Below are 17746 nucleotides of genomic sequence, written 5' to 3' on the forward strand. Positions count from 1 at the left end.
CAGCTGTTTTGTTACACCCCACGCGCATGAGGCCTTTCATTGACTATTAAACTGGGTTGTATGGAAAGCCATAACTTTGTTATGTAATCTTTATTCTTGTTGTGTGGTTTGGTCATTTTTTGATGTGGTTTTGTCATTATGTGACGAGGTTTGATGGCTACGTGTTGTATTGCCATCGTGATGTGTTGAGGTCTTCTTTTGACGTGCTGTGTCTACATTTTATGTGGTGAGGTTCTTTTATGACGTCGAGTTTCTCCCTTTATGTGATTATAAACAGAAGACCTCGACACATAATGGAAACACAACACGTAACCAGCAAACCTCGTCAACTAATGGCAAAACCTCACCACATAATGACGAAGCCACAACACATAATAATGTTGCCACAGTACACTATGACAAACACAAAACTTCAAGACCAAAAAAACATAAGGTTACGTAAGAAAGTTACGGCTTTCCATAGGAATGGGTCAAGCGTCATTTATTACTTGCATGGCCTTAAGACCTCTAATACTGATTCGGCCTGGGTTCGAACTCGCGATCTTAAGGTTTCGGTAAAGGAAAATCGGAGGTGTCCGCGGAAAAATGAAATTGTCGCGGCGCTATTTTTTGTATAGGGTCAAACTATGTATCATATTAAAGCTAATAGATTGAATTATTTGAGTAAAGTTTTAGTTTTTTGGTATTTAATATTACCTTTTTGTTTTGAGGCCTCAAACTCAGAACGACCGAGTCTGCTGCAGAAGCTCCTGCCGCTTTACTTTATTGCGAAAATAACCGCACTTTGTTGCATCGTAGTCACAGATGAATGTACTCCAATATCGTGTGAGGAATTTTTGATATGTTAAGAATTGAAGGAAATAGCACGCACCAAAGTCGAAACTCTCATCTCATACTTAATTTGGGCCGAAAAAAGTGCCATAAAATCAGTCTCACATAGTATTTGCGTTAGTACAATCATCCATTAGAACTGAAATTTGGAAGCGATATCTTAAAACCCGTCGGGACAGGAGGTCCGAGAAGTTGTAATTTTGGCGTCAAAATAAACCCCTAGAAAATCGAGCTTGAAGATTTCTCATGCAGTTCACGGTCTGCTGGACATGGAATGTGAGAAACCACGACGGCTACGGCAACGAAAACGTCACTTTAAACTCTTAGTTTGAGCTATTCTAAGTGTTTCACAATATTTTTTATCTTGTCTATGTTGTACAATATGGGTGAAGTATGCTATAACCAGATTGGTACGTACGGATTTGAAGCAAAGAGAGAGAAGGAAAGATTCACTGTTGTTTGTATACTGTTTTGTCGTTCTCTTTTCTCGTTCTCTCTTCTTTCGTTTCTGTTCTTCTGTCATAGGTCGTCCAGGCATCATGCGACCTTATCATAATTAAATATCTTCTAAAGATATGCCAAAAAGCAGCTCTAAACAAACTAGAAATAGACACTGCGTAGCCACCAGTGTGATCATGATCACAGCTATGTATGTCAAACCTGGAATGAAACCTTCGAAAAATGTAGGAAAAAATATTTTCCAAATCGTTTTCCTCTTGAACACTAAAAGCATCGTCGGCTGTTAAGAGCTTTAGTTGACGTAGTATGGCCGTGTAGCCGCGTTGGGCCACAGAAAGCATTCGAAAAGTGTTTAGCAGTTAACCAGGCTTGAGCCTGCAATACACTTGAAAACCAGTGCCTAGTCAGCGGTCAACTTAAAAAAAAAAAAAAAACAGCTGACCTCAATGAGCTCTAAACTCTTGAGTCCGCGATATGGTCACGTGACACTGGTCAGCGGATGCCTTGTTTTGACAGGTGTCAACTGCTGCCAAACTGCGTGCCGCACGTGCAGCGTGATCATGTTTTCCTCTTTTAACCATAGGCAGCCCAAGCTAGCGTCACTACAGACAGCCGTTGAGAATTTAAACGCGTTATAAGACTTTGTATGGGAAATAAAGCCTAAAAAAACCTCAATTTAACGTTCATTCAATAAAAGGGATGAAAATGACTCACCTCTGGTGTATTCTCGTGCCTTTTGGAGCTTATTTCACCGCTTCACAAATTAACGCTGTGGGGATGGGGTAAGTGTTGTACATGAAATGACTGTAGCTCATCGAGTGGCGTTAATTTGACCTCGGACCCAAGCTCCGTGATCATTTACATAATCACCGGCCGTTAACTTCATCAGCAATCGTGGAATCGGAAGCAGAAAATGCTCATTTCCAGCCAAGTGTGTGGGGATTTTTGACGACGAAACATTCACCGAGGTTCGCAAATGACGTGGCTTTAGCTTTGCGTGAAAAAATCGTGGCTGGGATGGATTTTCGAGTTGCAAACCGCCTCTGAGCTGACTACGGTCGAAATCTTAGTGTGCAGCCTTGACTTCGTCTTAGAACATTGAAAACACGGAATTCCCGAAACGGTGAAATAAGCTCCAAAAGGCACAAGAATACACCAGAGGTGAGTCATTTTCATCCCTTTATTGAATGAACGTTAAATTGAGCGCTTTTAGGCTTGATAATCGACGGTATTTTATTTCCCATACAAAGTCGTATAACGCGTTTAAATTCTCAACAGCTGTCTGTAGTGACGCGAGCTTGGGCTGCCTATGTTTTAACTAATAATAATACTGCTATATGGCATTTTTCGCGCGAAGATAATGGCGGGAAACAAAGAAAAGCGGTTTTTAAATTGATTTTACAGAATTTTTTTCGGGAAAAGTTACTTCACAGCCCACCGACTTGGAAAAACAAAAAATTTGAGCAAGACACCCAAATTTACTTTTACCGAGACCTTAACTGTAATTGTTGAACTCGGAAACTAAGAATCCAAATGTCTGGAAATTTGATATAGGTATAGAAAGCAGCTCTTGCGTAAGTGATTATTGTTTGATTGAAAGGGAACATACCTGATTGACAGTCAACCATATTCATTTATACATATAACCGGGTTTACACGTCTTTCATAAACTTTCCGAATCTCGCTATGAGTACAGTGCAGATACATACATACATACATACATACATACTTAATTGACCACTCCCGATAGGGGCTTTTCAGGGCCAATGAAACACAACGAAACGACGGAACAGAACAACGACAATTGTTAAGAATCCCAACCGGCCGGAGGCAAACCAGTTGGCTATTTACAAGTGCAGCTGGCAAGTTGAACCAGGGACTACCAGGATCAAATTCAACGAATGGTCAGAGCGGGTCTTGAACCCGGGATCTCCGGTTTTCAAGGCAAGCGCCCTAACCACTGGGCCACACTGCCTCCTCGATATTTATTAACTCCATGTTTGTTTACATTTTACTACACAGGTGCCACTGAGCGATCATGGCGCTCCTACAGTTTACTCGTTTTCTGATGACTTCGATGAATTCGAGGGTGTGTTAACAAATCTTTAAAAATGCGATGGACCAATTAAATATGCCCATTCTGTTGTGGAAATTTAACTTTGGCACCGATAATGAGAGAAGTTGTTTATAATCAACAGACGACGAAGACGAAGAGGATGAAGAAATCAGGATTATAAAGAGGGTGGAAGATTATTATCCTGAAAATAAGTTCTCTGAGAGGTAAGATAATGGTGACTCACCCCACAAAGCTGCCATTTTGGTACAACGGAAAACGCAACATAAGAATATTGAATAAAATCTTGCTGCATGAGCCACAGGTAATTAACTACAGTTCTCTGTCGCACTTTGCAATACAACAACGTAAAAATAATCGTACATTATGGTCATGACAACACAGCATACAACAATGAATCGTTCAATGTCTATCGTTACTTCGATAGCGTTCGTACCAATTCAAGTCTTCAGTCACGTGACCAGCAACCATATAGCCTGATTTTCACGAGCAAACCAAGCACAAGAAAAAGCGCTCTTATATGCTTGCGCTTGTGCTTGCGTAGCTAGTGAAAAGCAGCCTTTATTGGATTACTGAAACAAAAGAAGGAATTTGCATGAAAATAGAGATTAGTTTGGTACATCATCATGGCCTCCATTTCTTTGTCTTGGGACACCATCATGGCCTTCCGGCTCTAAACCCAGTTTAACATTAATTTTTTTTTTTCTTTAAACATGAAGGGAGCGAGTATTGATTCACGATTACTTCACACTTCTTGCCTCTCTGGAGTACAACATGCAGGAAGTACAAAAAGTGCAAAAACTGATGAATGATCTTGTGGACATAACGGTCACGGTAACAATGATTTGATTTTCTTGGATAAAAAGTCGTTAGGCACACGAACACAAAACCATTATTCAAGTAGGCAATCCGGCAAGGAGTTTCTACAGATCTGCACCCCAGAGTTGGGCATTTTTTTCCGCTGGAACCATCCATACCTGGCAGCAATTTTATAAAATTAAAAACAATAATTTAAAAGAAAATGAATGATATAAAATTATACTTACGCGCCCCTTTGTAAACTCGAAGAAACATCTTAACGCAATAAATGCAATTAGCCACAGGGACGGATCTAGGATAATGACTGGTTTCCAAAACAACGGAAAGTTTCTGAAAGGGAGTGGTGGGGGTCAGGGGTCATGCTCCCCTGGGAATTTTTTTTCGATTTGAACTCTCTTGTCCCCTTTCCCGTGTTTCTGACTGATTTCTGTAAAACGGTGGAAACCGGTACGGGTCCGTCGCCCCTGAGACATCTTGCATGGAATGCGGTACACACCTTGAGTTCAGAATTTCATCGAAATTTTGTTTGTTCATTTAAATCGGCGATAGTAGCAAATGGCCTCGAGTAATCGATACCCCTTTGCTTATGACAGCAATGTTTCCAAGTGTTTGACACATTAGAAATAATTAATGCTCAATTCATGTATTAATAGTCGATTGACCAGTTTCCATTGCCACCCAAAAAAAAATCAACCCAGAAACATCCCATGTTATGAAAACTGATTTCTGACTAGAAGGTTGTCATACGGAAAGAAGACAAGAACCTGTTAGCTAGTTTTCATTTTGACAGCGCCTAGGATAATATATTCCGAATTCAAAGATTTTGTTTCCCTTTTAGATACCAGATATTCCTGAAGAGTTGATATGAAGCTCTTTGAGTCCTTGGGGTCGCTTCCAATCAGACTACATGATTATTCCTGTGATGTCGTTGTAGATTTTTAACTGAAATAATATTGAAGCTATTAAAAGTTTCTTCTGTTTAGTTGAGCCTTAACATTTTGTCAATCATAATCATAATCATCGAGGCTATTGAAGATGGCTCACTCATAATGGCCAAAGTCATCCTTTCGATAGCGAATTTTATTAAGCCTGGTTGTTCACGGAAACAATGCCTTTCTCGAGACCAACTTGATTGTGTCCTTTAAACAAAAGAGAATGAAACGCTTCATTTCAGATAGTTATACGTATTCTGTCCTTGGAAACATATCCAAGGGTTTTTATTTGCAAGCGATTTTTTGAACTGAATTCGGCAAGGTGGTATAATTCTCTTCTTTTCACCAACTCTCACACAATCTCGAGATGTTTCTTTCTTAATTACTATCGTTATAAATTCAACAGAGGAAGCTAAAAGCTAAAAGTTATGTCCGTTGAACAGGTATCCTTGAGAGTCATCTCGTTCTTATGTGTTTCGCCGAGAGCCCACACCCTGTTGCGTACAACTCCCATACTTAGTCAATATTCACACACGATTAGCACGATTCGCCATTCTTGAGGTGATTCCTCACTATTCTTCAGAAAAAAAAGTTGTTGAACGATTTTCTTGAAACTTTCCCTGAATGTTCCCAACTAATCCCTGTTTTGAGAACTACAAGAAAAAAGATTGTCACCGTGCTTGCTTTAGAGATATAATGGGTCAATCTTACTCCATTGATGACTGTACTGATACTAATCAAGCGCGTTATTTCATCGGCTCAGGGTACATCTCGCGGTAGCTAAACGAGAGAGTTTTTTAAGTAACACTTGAATAACACCTGATAGGTAGAAACCCTAGAGCATATGTAACACTGTCTTATATAGTTTATAGAAAAATCACTTAACTTAAAACGACGCCGACTCAAAACTTTTCTCGAGTCGTTGTTTTCAAGATCATAATTTACATCCGTGAGTAAGGGGCTTTGTGTACGTTTTTAGCTATATCTTTTTTTCCTTCCGATCAATTAGAAAAAAAATTGTTGTTTTTACCTTTGTAGAGTTGAGTACAAAATAAATATTAATTGTCAGACAAGTTAAATGCGACTTCAGTAAACACTGTGATGCATTCAAGGCGTTCGATTCCTTAAATGTTTGTTAAATCCATAAAAAAAATTGCCATTTGATTTCGGTGTTGTATATAATACCAAGCTAGTAAAATATTAGAAACAACGCTCACTTGATATCAAACGGCGAAAAATGAAATTGTTGTCGAAGATCATTACTCGTCGCTTTAAAGATTCAAGATATTTATTTTTCACCGCCTGTCTTGTTCATGCCGTTGACGTTCCATTCTTGAGCTCCATGAGAGTATATTTTGTTTAAAGATCCACTAAAACGTCATTTCGCGTTACAACTACTTTCGACGCCATTGCAGGTTAATTAAATGTTCTCCTGTGTGCACCAGAGAAATCTACGCATTACCCCAGCCCCCTTAAACCTAACAAAATACGCACAGAAGACTCTATGCACAAAGACACCACTAGGCAGGGGAGTGACAGGCAAGACTTCATGACACGGAAAAAAATAATAAAAATACGGAGAAATGAAACGCAGATTCCGGCTGGGTTTGGCAACCCAGTAATTAAGCTTCAATTTGAGAAAAAGAACGCCATACAATGCTTTGTATTTTAAAGCTCTTTATAAATATTATTCATGAATTATCTTAGAAAAACGCGGGGTTAGCAATTTTCTTTTTGGATTTCAATAACACTTGTTAAGATCTACATTTCCTGCATGATTATAAACTGGGGCAAAAATATCTTTGAATTAGTAGGCACCGTCCTTAAAGTATGTATGTCAGCGAATGTGCAGTGACAAGCTTCTAGTCCCGGGCTCCTGGTTTCACATAAAATGGCGCGGCAATTCGTCGGAAGGCACCATTTCCAGTATACAAATTGTTTGTCTTTTCAAACTCGATCCTATCCTCATTTCCTCTCTCAACAACAACAATGTACAGATTTATTTTGTCTCACAACGTTTGTTGGTTATTGAAACCATGCATGCAGGTGTGGTCAAAGGGAGCCCAAGAGCACCGTTAAATAACTTTAATTATTAAAAACTGGATCATTAGATAATACATTTCTAGTGTTTTGATTGACTTAGCCATCATGGTATATGAGCTATGGTTATATACCTGGACTTTCACTCAATAAAACGAGCACTGTGATTGGTTGATTCTTGGTCAAGTGCCCTTGATCAAATTTAAATGTATGCCGAGCGGGATTGAGCAGGATTTGTTGAGCGGGATACAATTCCGCAGTTGTTGACCGCGTCGGATGTTTTGCCGCGATTGTTGAAGGGAATATCTAAATATATAACAAAGCATTTAATGTGTGATCCCTCGAGAAACTAGTTAGTTTTGTTTTCCCTCAAGTGCTGATGTTTCCCTCGACCTTGTCTCGGGAAACATCAGGACTCTCGGGAAAACTAAACTGTTTTCCTCGGGACCATACATACAAGGGTGTATTATACCACGCTCTACAAATACCAGTAACTGCACGCATCAGTTTTCTTGCATTTACAAAATAAAGTAGGGAAGATTTATCCATACTTTGTGAGCGTTTTTAATAAAACAATTATTCCCCACGCGCTTATTGGCTATGAGATGATTATAGCCAACTCGGCACTATGCGCCTCGTTGGCTATATATCACCTCATATCCAACACGCGCTCGTGGTATAATTGTTGAATATGTAACATTGTATACCAGCAACGCGTTTTTCGAACACACAGCCTGGGCGAAACTCTAATGTCAAGTCTGTCTTTTTCGCCTCTTTTTTCCCATGGGATTCGGCCATTTTGCCTTGAATTTGTACCACATCTCATCCTAAATGAAAAGGGATTTTCAGGAAGTCCAGCATGACAAAAGCCCCTTAAAGCCTCCCGAGTGCTCGCGAGAATTGGGTGACAAGACTGATAATACAATCGAGATAAGATGAGTGAATAAAAAAGTTGGAGTGCATTGAAAGGAAAAAGCTATTTATCGATTTACCTTCACAATAGGTTTATTTATCGCGGCCCAAAACGAAAAGAGAACCTAATCGCACGTTATTAATTTCTTGAGGTCTGCATTATTACGTAAAGCTAGGGCGTTGCATATTTTACAGCTATCAACTTCAAGTAGCACTGTCAATTCATCCACCTCGTTCCCAGGGTCCTCTCTCTTCCTCCCTCGAGAAGGTACCCAGGTTGCGGCTGGTCACGTGTCTTCCAGATTCCAGAAAAGTAAATGAAGGGAGGGGCACGAAGGTTAATTTTTTGTCTCCACTGGATTCATCTACCGAGCTCATTAGGGGAGGAACTGATTAAACATCGCGTGACGCAGGAATGTCTCTTAATCTGAAACAAAGTAATTATTTTCTGTATCCTGTTGGAAGTACTGCCTTTACATCTTTCCTCAAATACCACGCTTTCAGACGAATTACTTACTTTTAAAATCACGTTTGTATCACCCGAAAGCAGCACAACTTGAAGTTTACCTTTAGAACGTGAACGCGATTTGAAAGAGAAAAACAGTCTGTTTCGCCCTCCCCTTGACTGAACTGAATACTGTTGACAAAATGAAACCGAGGACCCACCCTCCGTGCGCATTCCATTTTACTCATAGGCACGTGAGCAGAAGCAACCAGGGTAATTTCTGGAGGAAGAAAGAGAGAGGACCCTGAAACGATGGTGTTAATTTAATACCAATTTATAAAAACATAGGTAACACAAATTCCTTCTTTTCCAGTAAGGCTGGTAAGTTTAAATTTTGGTCACGACGCTATTTCAAAGCTTTGAAATAAGCCCTTCTTCTTCTACAACAACATAGATAATTTCTACATTCTTCTGGAGTGAAAGGGAACCTCCACTGTTTTAACAAATGTCCCCTAAAATGTTCCATGTGTACTTATTAGAAGATCTGTAACCAAAAAGTGCATTACCTAGTGAAACAATTTTTTGTATCGCCTACCAAAGCGCTTACCAGTGCCGCCAACTTGAATGTCGAGCAATGCAAGTTGGGTGCTGATGACGTTTTGTGGTCGCTTCGCTTTAAGTCTCTTTGCCTTGCTTTATTTGTGTATATTTTCGTGACGTGATTCAGTTCAATGGGGAAGATGAAAATTCTTCCTTCAGGGATCAGTTGGAACCAGAATAATCATCAAGCGAAGAAAGAACAGAAAATCAAGGCGAAGAAGAAGAAAGCAATTATTTTCTTGCAAATTTAGGCACTCACGATCGCCTTTCGACCTTTGTGACCGATGCCCTGTTATGCCGGCTGAGGTGGAAGTTTTTGGAAGAATTGTCCTTTAGATGGCTTGAATAGACGCACGTCTATCATCTTTCCGAAAAATATGGAAACTTATGCTAGTATCTTTTCTGGTTTTCGCTTTCCTTCTACAACGAAACAAATTTTGACTCAAAGTTCCCGCGAACCGGACAGCAAAGCAACCACGAAACGTCATCAGTACCCGACTTGCGTTTCGCGACAATCAAGATGGCGGCACCTGGAAGCGTCGAGGGCGATCTTTGGAAGACAATAAAATTATTTTTATTTCACCAGGTAAGGCATTTTTTTGTAACAGATCTTCTAACAATTGGAAGATTTTTGGTGACATTTGTTAAAAGAGTGGAGGTTCCCTTTAAAAATTTAAAATCAACAGCTGGCTCTTGTCTGATTATCTTTTCCTCTTTTTGCCTCTTCCCTTGGAGTTTACTTTGCCTCTCGAACTATAATTAAATGTTCCCTGTGGGCCCTTCCTTCCTTCCCTTCCTGAGCCATGCTCTACTTTCCACTTTTTTCCCGCCCTTTTCTCTTCCCATTTAAGCTGCTTGTCACTGGCTCCTGCTCTCCTGACGTCATATTGCCCACCGCGAGACGCTTCGGAATTCTCTAACAGATGAGCAAACTGCGGAAGTTAAGAACAATAATTTGGATTAGTGAGGAAAAGATTAAGCTTAACGAAATTCACATGAGACTTTCCGACGACGCGTAAGCTCAACAAATTGACCTGCTCACAAAAAGATGCCGCAGAGGTCAAGAGGTCGAATTCCGAATGAAACGGATTGATCTTTTTCAGGCTAAAATACTGACAAATACTAAACTTGTCGAGACAGGTGAAAACCATACCACTTAGAGGTCTATAATGAAACGTATCCAGCGGATACCACATTAAGACAGACAGCTCGTTAAAGGGCAAACGTGACTTTCCAACAGATAATTTTGATCGGCTCAAGTTAAGTGCTTGAACTGGTCAAGATGTTCGCTTTACAGACAGTAGACTGTATTTAAATTGGCAAAGTTTTTAACAAAAAGGAGATGCAGGTTTCATTTTGTTAAAACGCTGTAGCCGCCAAAAACTCCATGTTTTGATAATTTGTGCTTTTTCTGACAGAAAAGGTGATTCCAAGAAAAAGAAAACAAACAGGCACAGCAGCGTACTCCACTGTCCACAAGCACGTACATAACGAAGTACGGTTTATTCTTTAATTTTCTTCGTTGTCTTCGCGATTGGCAAATCGCCGAGTTCAAAGCAACAAGTTGTGTGTATTTTGACTTAAGGTGCGAGTGGATGGAGCCGATGTACGACTCAAATTTTAAAGAAATGTGTTCGATAAAGAGAGCACGAAAGATTTGGCAATGTAGTCCAGAAACATCAAGCGCCACCATCACTAAGCTGAGGAGCCCCAAGGGGAGCTTTCTTCGGGAGGAAAGAACGTAGCTTTAAACCCCCTTTCATGAATCTTTCTCCAAGTAGGCGTGATCTTGGGATTGAAAGGTACGGAAACGAGGCACTCCTTGCTGTGTTGATGGCACTGTAGCCAAGGCTGGCGCCATACAGTTCGGTCAGATTATTAACATGCTGTTATACAGGAAGGGGGGGGGGGGGGGGGTGGATTTTATCGATATTTTTCCTTGCTACATAATTTTCACACTTGGTTAGATATGACGAGTACTGATTCGTGAAAGACAATCTGAACTGAAGAATCGCATGAAGGTGTTTGAAGCCGAGTCTCAAAGGCCTTACTCAGAGAGTGAGGTCCAGATAATGATTGATGACAAATAAACTGTGACAGCGACAGAGGAACAGTGTATTCTACAGGGAAAATGAGCTGCTGGTCTTCCGAAGGAACAGATTACTTTTTCCCTTGGGGAGTACTACAGGCTATATATTGAATCAATATTTGCATAAATAAAACTTTGACCACCATGTCTGAGTTGGCCAGTGGGAGGATTGGAAGGCCGGTTGCTCGAAATGACCCGGACCATGGGTACTTTGTTGTGTCTAAGCAACAAGCATTCCTGTTTTATTTGGTAGGCTTTTTCAGAGTAAAAAAACTGTCATTGTCACGGAGTTGTGAACAAAACCAAGATTTAAAAGGGACGGGCAATGAAAGCAATGGGTGCTCAGTTGGACATATCTTGGTTACTCTTTCCACTAACAACCACGATTTTCCAATAACTGCTACAAAAAGGCCCCGTTCTTAGCGCTTTCGTCATGAGAGTTACTGAATTTCTTATCAGGTTAGCGACTCGTACATTGTTTGTGACCGTAGATATGCATCAGACAAGAAGGTTGTTATAGGAGTGTGCGAGGCGCTCAGATTGTCTTGTTCACTGAGACATCTTAGGTGAGACGTGGGCACGGACAGTGATGACACAGAAGTTGGCCATTCTAAGTTTGTGCCGGAAAGATCTAGTGGCTACTAGGCACTGCTGCGGTGTGTTGCCAGCATTTCTGTCAGAGAGGATCCGACTCTTGCCAAAGCTTTTTCAAGGTTAGCCATTCGGGGGTCTTTGTGTGGTGGGGGAGCTTGCACAGATTTCGTGGTTGACCTTTGGAACTTGAACATGTTGACAGTTCACAGGTCGCAAAGTCTGTTTGCCTTTCATTTTTCGTAAGTTAGTTTGCTCCACCATCGTTTACTTGCGATGTATGCATGTTTTGAGTAGTGTTCAGTATCTAGCGATTCTCTGATGCTTGAGCTACCTAAATTGCAGGAACAACCGAAGTTGTTTCTGTAACTGAGTGAAAGGAGTAACTTAAGCAAGTGCACTCCAAGCGTCGCCCCAAGCGTTTGCTGAAGCAGAATTTTGTCCAGACGTATCTTCTCTCTGTTCATGTAGGTTGTCTACACCATCGTCGCCGGTAGAAATTAGAGTCTTCCTCTCTAGTATTTATTGTCGCGACCGATGACTTCAGGAAGCCATTAGTCGCATTTCTCACATGCCTCATTAGAGACATGGACCAATGCTGAAGTAAAACAAACTAACTCAAGGTACAGGAGCAGAGCGAAAAACTACCACTCACCTCTTCTGCGGAGGCAAACACTGACGAAACGCTGGATCTAGAAACACAAAGAAACGAGATCATTAATTAAAAACAAATAGAATTTCTTATATTTTCCAAAAAGTAATAGTCATGAAAGAAGTGACAAAAGTAACTAGTCAGTTCTCAATGACATCTTCCCTACCAGTAGTACAGGAAGCGATAAAAAGATGGCAAGTGTGTTTTTGGGCTGGAATGAGAAAGCCAGCGGAAACACGACTGGGAGAATGCGATCTAGTGTCGTTGGAGTCTTCAGACCACATGCATGACTCGTGCATTAGTGGTATCTGCATTGGCTGACCTTAGCACACCCTCATCAACAAGTAATTGGTTCTGAGTTGTTTCAGGTTTCAATTGTTTTTCTTTCGCGTTGGCATAGATCCAGTTGAAGTGAAAATAGGCGATTTTAGGATTTATGAGGGCAATATTTGCAGAGCTTCAATCCACATTCACATCTAAGCTAACCAAAAGTTAGCAAACAAAAGTCTTTAGGTTGATAACTTAAAGCTTTTAAAAGGATGATTACCCCTCAACTTTTCCTTTCTTTGATTTCCTCTTTGACCTTGGAGTGTCTTCGTCAGAAAATTCATCCGAGCTTAAATTTTCAAGAAGAGCCTGGAGCAGAAGACAAATACTATTCTATAATAATAACGACTACGACAACCACATCGGACCTTATTCGCGGGGCAGCCATATTGGCCATAGACAACAGATTTCGTACCCCGAGCCTCGACTTGAAATGTTTGGGAACGAGTTTCGGCGGGACAAAACAAAAGTTTTCAATCCCTCGGGACTCAACATGGCTGCCGTCTGATTAAGGCCCATTACAACAATCTGGCCTTATATTATAAGAATTCTCAACTGTATGAAATGCCGAAAAACACGTGATTTCAAATTGTGTAAGATACTCCAAGCCATATTTCTGTGGTTAGCTTTTTACAAAACATACGTCAGGATAGTCACAAAAAATATGCATTGAAGTTTCCTTCACAATTTAAAACAAAAGATACCAAATAAATCTCAAACATTTTATCGCAACCTGCATGTTATCTTTTTCAGTTGTCGCAAAACGATTGCCCTTTCATTTGTTCCAAACAGCACCAGTGTAACGAATACTTTAACCTTTTCACTCCCAATAGCGACACTAAGGGCCTCCACAGACTAGGGATTTAGTTGTCGACAACTATTTGTGATCGACAACTAAAAAGTTATCGACAACTAAAAAACGTAGTCTGTGGCACAAGTTGTCGACAACTAAACCCCAAATTATTAGTTGTCGACAACTAACCAGTTTCCCTTTTCGAAAAGGGAAACTGCTTAGTTGTCGACAACTAATAATTTGGGGTTTAGTTGTCGACAACTTGTGCCACAGACTACGTTTTTTAGTTGTCGATCACAAATAGTTGTCGACAACTAAATCCCTAGTCTGTGGAGGCCCTAATAGTTTCTACTCTGTCTAACACCAGAAGATTTAACTCGTTAATAGGGTCTCCCTTGGGGCCGAAAGCCGTGAAATGGTCCAATTAAAAGGACACACCCCATAGCTGCATAAGTAAAAGTAAAGTCTCCGCTTACGAGCCAGAAGGCTCATCAGGCCGGCGCTTATCTCCGGTTTCTGTAGCATGAAGCGACTAGGAGTATTTGTACTCCCCCCTGGATGGGATGCTAGTCCATCGCAGGGTTACCCCCAGCATTACGCCGGTACCCATTTATACACCTGGGTGGAGAGAGGCACCGTGAGAGTAAAGTGTCTTGCCCAAGAACACAACACAATGTCCCCTGCCAGGCCCCGAACCCGGACCACTCGATCCGGAGTCGAGCGCACTAACCATGAGGCCACCGCGCCTCCCCATAGCTGCATGTGGGTGACAAAAAGTAGTTTAGATGAACTCATTGGATTATTGATGACGAAATTATAGCATTAGGTTTGAGTATATTTGATGTATACACGTTTCTTTATTATTTTCTTCCAAGGAAAAAAATAGCCTGCCACCGCCCACTATTATTACCTTCTCGTAGTCTTTGTCGGTGAATTTCCTTTTCTTGCCCTGGGCACTACTTGGTTCCTCTGAAAGCAAGGTCACAGTAAAATTTACTTGTTAGTGCGGGGAATTTTTCAAGTAATCATATGTATTTTCTTGAGTGTATAAAACAGTGATGTCTTGCGCAACTTTCACAATCAATTCAGCAAAACTAAAACTAAACGGAAGTTATTCTTATTCACTCCCATCCTCCTGTTGTTCATCTACAGCATTTGTATACGCAATCGCATGGGGCCCAGTAAAATTCAAGGATTAATATCAAGCGCATTTTCAGAAGTTGCAGAAATTGCCCAAGTCGCGCAGCGACGAAACAATTTCTACAACTGCTGAAAAAAAAGTGATATTAATCCTTAATTTTAAGAGGAAACATGCGATTACTTGTTTATAATATAAAGGGCATTTTTTTTATTAAAGAAGGTGAAAAACGCACGCCGTTGAGCAATTTCGTAAAAAGCCATTTCAGTGTTCAGTTAGAGTCACTGAACTGTAAAACGCACGAATCAGCTGAATGAAATTTTATATTTGTACAACGCCAAAGCAATGAAACCAGCCCTACTTAAAAAAAAAAATTTACTACATGAAAATGTCCTGTCTCAGCCAATTAGCATTTCGTAATTTTGTCCCTCTATGTTGTAAGAGAAAAGTCTCATGTTACGAACGCTGCACGGCATAAACTAATCACTTATGAATAAAACAAATACACCAAACATCCTACGTATATAAACTTATAAGCATTTTTTAATGCCACTGCTGTACTGACAGCCATAAAAGGAGACTCCTGCTAGTCTAGAGCAGGGATTTTATCATCCACCTTGGCTGAAGCGGGCAACTGGTTCCAAAAAAGGAAGACATAAAATAGTTTAAAGAACTCTGCATATGCGATGAGGAAAAGGATGGCTGTGCAACATTATGAACTGATGGGCGCACGTAATATTAAAATTATTATTAAGGATGGCACAGTCGGTTAGTGCGCGGCCTTGGTGCAAGAGGTCCTGAGTTCGATTCCCGGATCTCGTATCCTTGTTTCGACTTCTTTCCTTTCCGTGTAGCTAATTAGCTTTAAATTCCCGTAAAACGGAGCACCTGATGGAGAGGGGGAGTAAAATGAGCGCACCGTCGACCTCAGGTTTGTCAGTTGAATTACTGTTACGAGTTATCGACGTTAAATATGGTCACTTTACTTTACTTTAATATTAAGCAGTCTAGGGGTGAAAAATTCGAAATATAAGAAAGGCCTTGAATATGACAAATTAGCGACTGTTCCAGGCATCTTTTTTTATGCTTTCCATAGCGCATAAGGATAAGTTGGTATCATAAGAGAGTTTCTGAGATTCAATGGAGTTCTAAGAGTGTCGACTGACTATATTTTTAATTTTTTGTCTCGGCTGTTTTAGATGAATTTTCTTTTTATTACAAATTGAAGCCAATATACCGGAAAGGAATTAACACGAGTCTTCAAGAACGCGGCCAAAAATACTAGACAGGCAAGCATCCTGAAATAAACTTTTAACAATTTTTGTTTTTACTAACGATAGCTTGTAGAGAGATCAAAGAAAACTTGGACACAAACCCATCTCGTCCTCCTCAGCAGAAGAAAAATCCATGGCTTCATAGTCGAACTCTAAAAACATGGAAACAAATTAAAACGAAAAATTAAACCTGCTCGTGAAATAGCCATGCAAGTGATAAACCAGCTATAGAAGATGTCACAATTTTTATTGCTGCCATAGAGCGAGTTTCAATCGAGTGTCGTAAAACCAAAATCAAAGTAATTACTTTGGCCAATCAAAAAGAACGGAGACAATCCGGTAAACCAATCAAAACTCAAAGAAATTACACGTAGCCGACACAAAGCGCGGGAAAAATTATGTGCGAGCCACGATTGGTTTTACTTTCACTTCTGATTAGTTGAAAAAATGGCGCGAGAACTTTGAACCAATCACTAAGGGAAGTAATCAAAAACCAAAGCAATTCGCTAATTACTTTTTACACTCAATTGAAAACCGCTCTAATACAAATCAACGCTACTTTTCAAATTTGTATGTTCAGAAACGCGAGGAATCAGATGCAGGCCCAATTTTGACATCCAACACGAAGTGTCCTTTCAAGTCTAAGCCATTGCTACCTATTTCAAACAATGAGTTAAAGGTAAAGGTTAGCGTTATGTTTAGCTTACGGTAAATGCAGCTGTCTATCTTTACTTGAGGAGCACCATTTGGGGAACACTTTGTGACGTTAATTGTCTGTATTCCGAGACACGAGTAATGTTGAAGTTCATCAATGATGGAAGGTGTACCGGCGCCCGCGGAAATTATAGAATGAACTGAAATATCACGCTTTTTGAAGTCCGCGTGCATCTAATTTGGCGTATTTCTGGACATAATTTGTAGGTGAAATCACAAGCTCTACAGACAATCACAGTGGATTTGCGTACCATCTTCAGAGGAAGATTGCTCCTTGTTTTCACCTTCGCTGTTGCTTTGTTCCTCACTCTCTTCTTCGTCATCACCTTCCTCTTCTTCTTCGCTGTCACTAGGTTTGTTTTTACCTGATGAACTGCGTTTGGAGCTCTTTAATTCACTAAAATCAATCAATCAAGCAATCAATCATTGCTTTTAAATTGCGATGTTTCAGAGTCTTCTTGAAACCAATGTCCGTCAAACGCACAATAAACGCTTTTCCCCAGTGGAAATTTGATCATGTCATGCTTTTTCGAAATGTTAAATAAATAAATAAATAAACACCCAAAGAAACAGGGAAACAAAATAAAAAAAGAGTTCCCCTAAGCCATATGACGTCGTTTACCATGAAGTTGGTCCGTTTTCATAAATTTTGTCAATTCGTTGATTGAATTCACGTGATGTTCACGTGATGAGACCGCCATGTTGGTGCCATAACAATAGAAAAATACAGCTCAAGTTTTGCATAATAATAGAGTCAAATTCCCAAAGGACTTTTTCGCTATTGTTCTTTCCACCAACATGGCCGCCATGACGTCAGCTGCAATCAAAGAATATACCTCATTCACGATGGCCGCCATGTTGGATTTGCTATTACCATGCAAATTAGCTACACACTTCTGAGGGGGCAAACAACACAAGTTCGAGAGGTTATAACGAACATTTTAGCCACACAGATGATTTGTTTCACGTTCATTGAATGTTTATCACCTAAGCAGTAAAATAAAATGACTACACAAGTTACTTCGATGATTTTTTAGTGAAAAATGAGCAGATAAC

General features: G+C 40.2%; 2 protein-coding genes across 3 annotated transcripts in view; one reads left to right on the plus strand and one right to left on the minus strand.

Annotated features, from left to right (window-relative positions):
* Nucleotides 1-5135, plus strand: part of LOC137980131 (cation channel sperm-associated protein 1-like) — a 30463-nt gene extending 25328 nt beyond the window's left edge. The window contains exons 8-11 of the mRNA XM_068827495.1: nt 3313-3379; nt 3489-3570; nt 4084-4198; nt 5022-5135. Of these exons, the coding sequence (XP_068683596.1) occupies nt 3313-3379; nt 3489-3570; nt 4084-4198; nt 5022-5051 (294 nt within the window). The 3' untranslated portion in view covers nt 5052-5135. The remainder of the gene's footprint in view (nt 1-3312; nt 3380-3488; nt 3571-4083; nt 4199-5021) is intronic.
* Nucleotides 5136-7186: 2051 nt separating this feature from the next.
* The window catches only part of LOC137978573 (CCAAT/enhancer-binding protein zeta-like), a 36692-nt gene continuing 26132 nt past the window's right edge, over nt 7187-17746 (minus strand). The window contains exons 29-34 of one of the 2 annotated variants that reach the window (XM_068825560.1): nt 16975-17087; nt 16078-16128; nt 14475-14533; nt 12992-13080; nt 12448-12484; nt 7187-10044 (exon numbers count right to left, since the gene is read on the minus strand). In XM_068825560.1, the coding sequence (XP_068681661.1) occupies nt 9814-10044; nt 12448-12484; nt 12992-13080; nt 14475-14533; nt 16078-16128; nt 16975-17087 (580 nt within the window). In that variant the 3' untranslated portion in view covers nt 7187-9813. Of the gene's footprint in view, nt 10045-12447; nt 12485-12991; nt 13081-14474; nt 14534-16077; nt 16129-16941; nt 17088-17746 lie in introns of both variants that reach the window. The other variant, XM_068825559.1, reaches the window with a different exon arrangement.

This window comes from Montipora foliosa, chromosome 12 (assembly GCF_036669935.1).
Source record: "Montipora foliosa isolate CH-2021 chromosome 12, ASM3666993v2, whole genome shotgun sequence".
NCBI lineage: Eukaryota > Metazoa > Cnidaria > Anthozoa > Scleractinia > Acroporidae > Montipora > Montipora foliosa.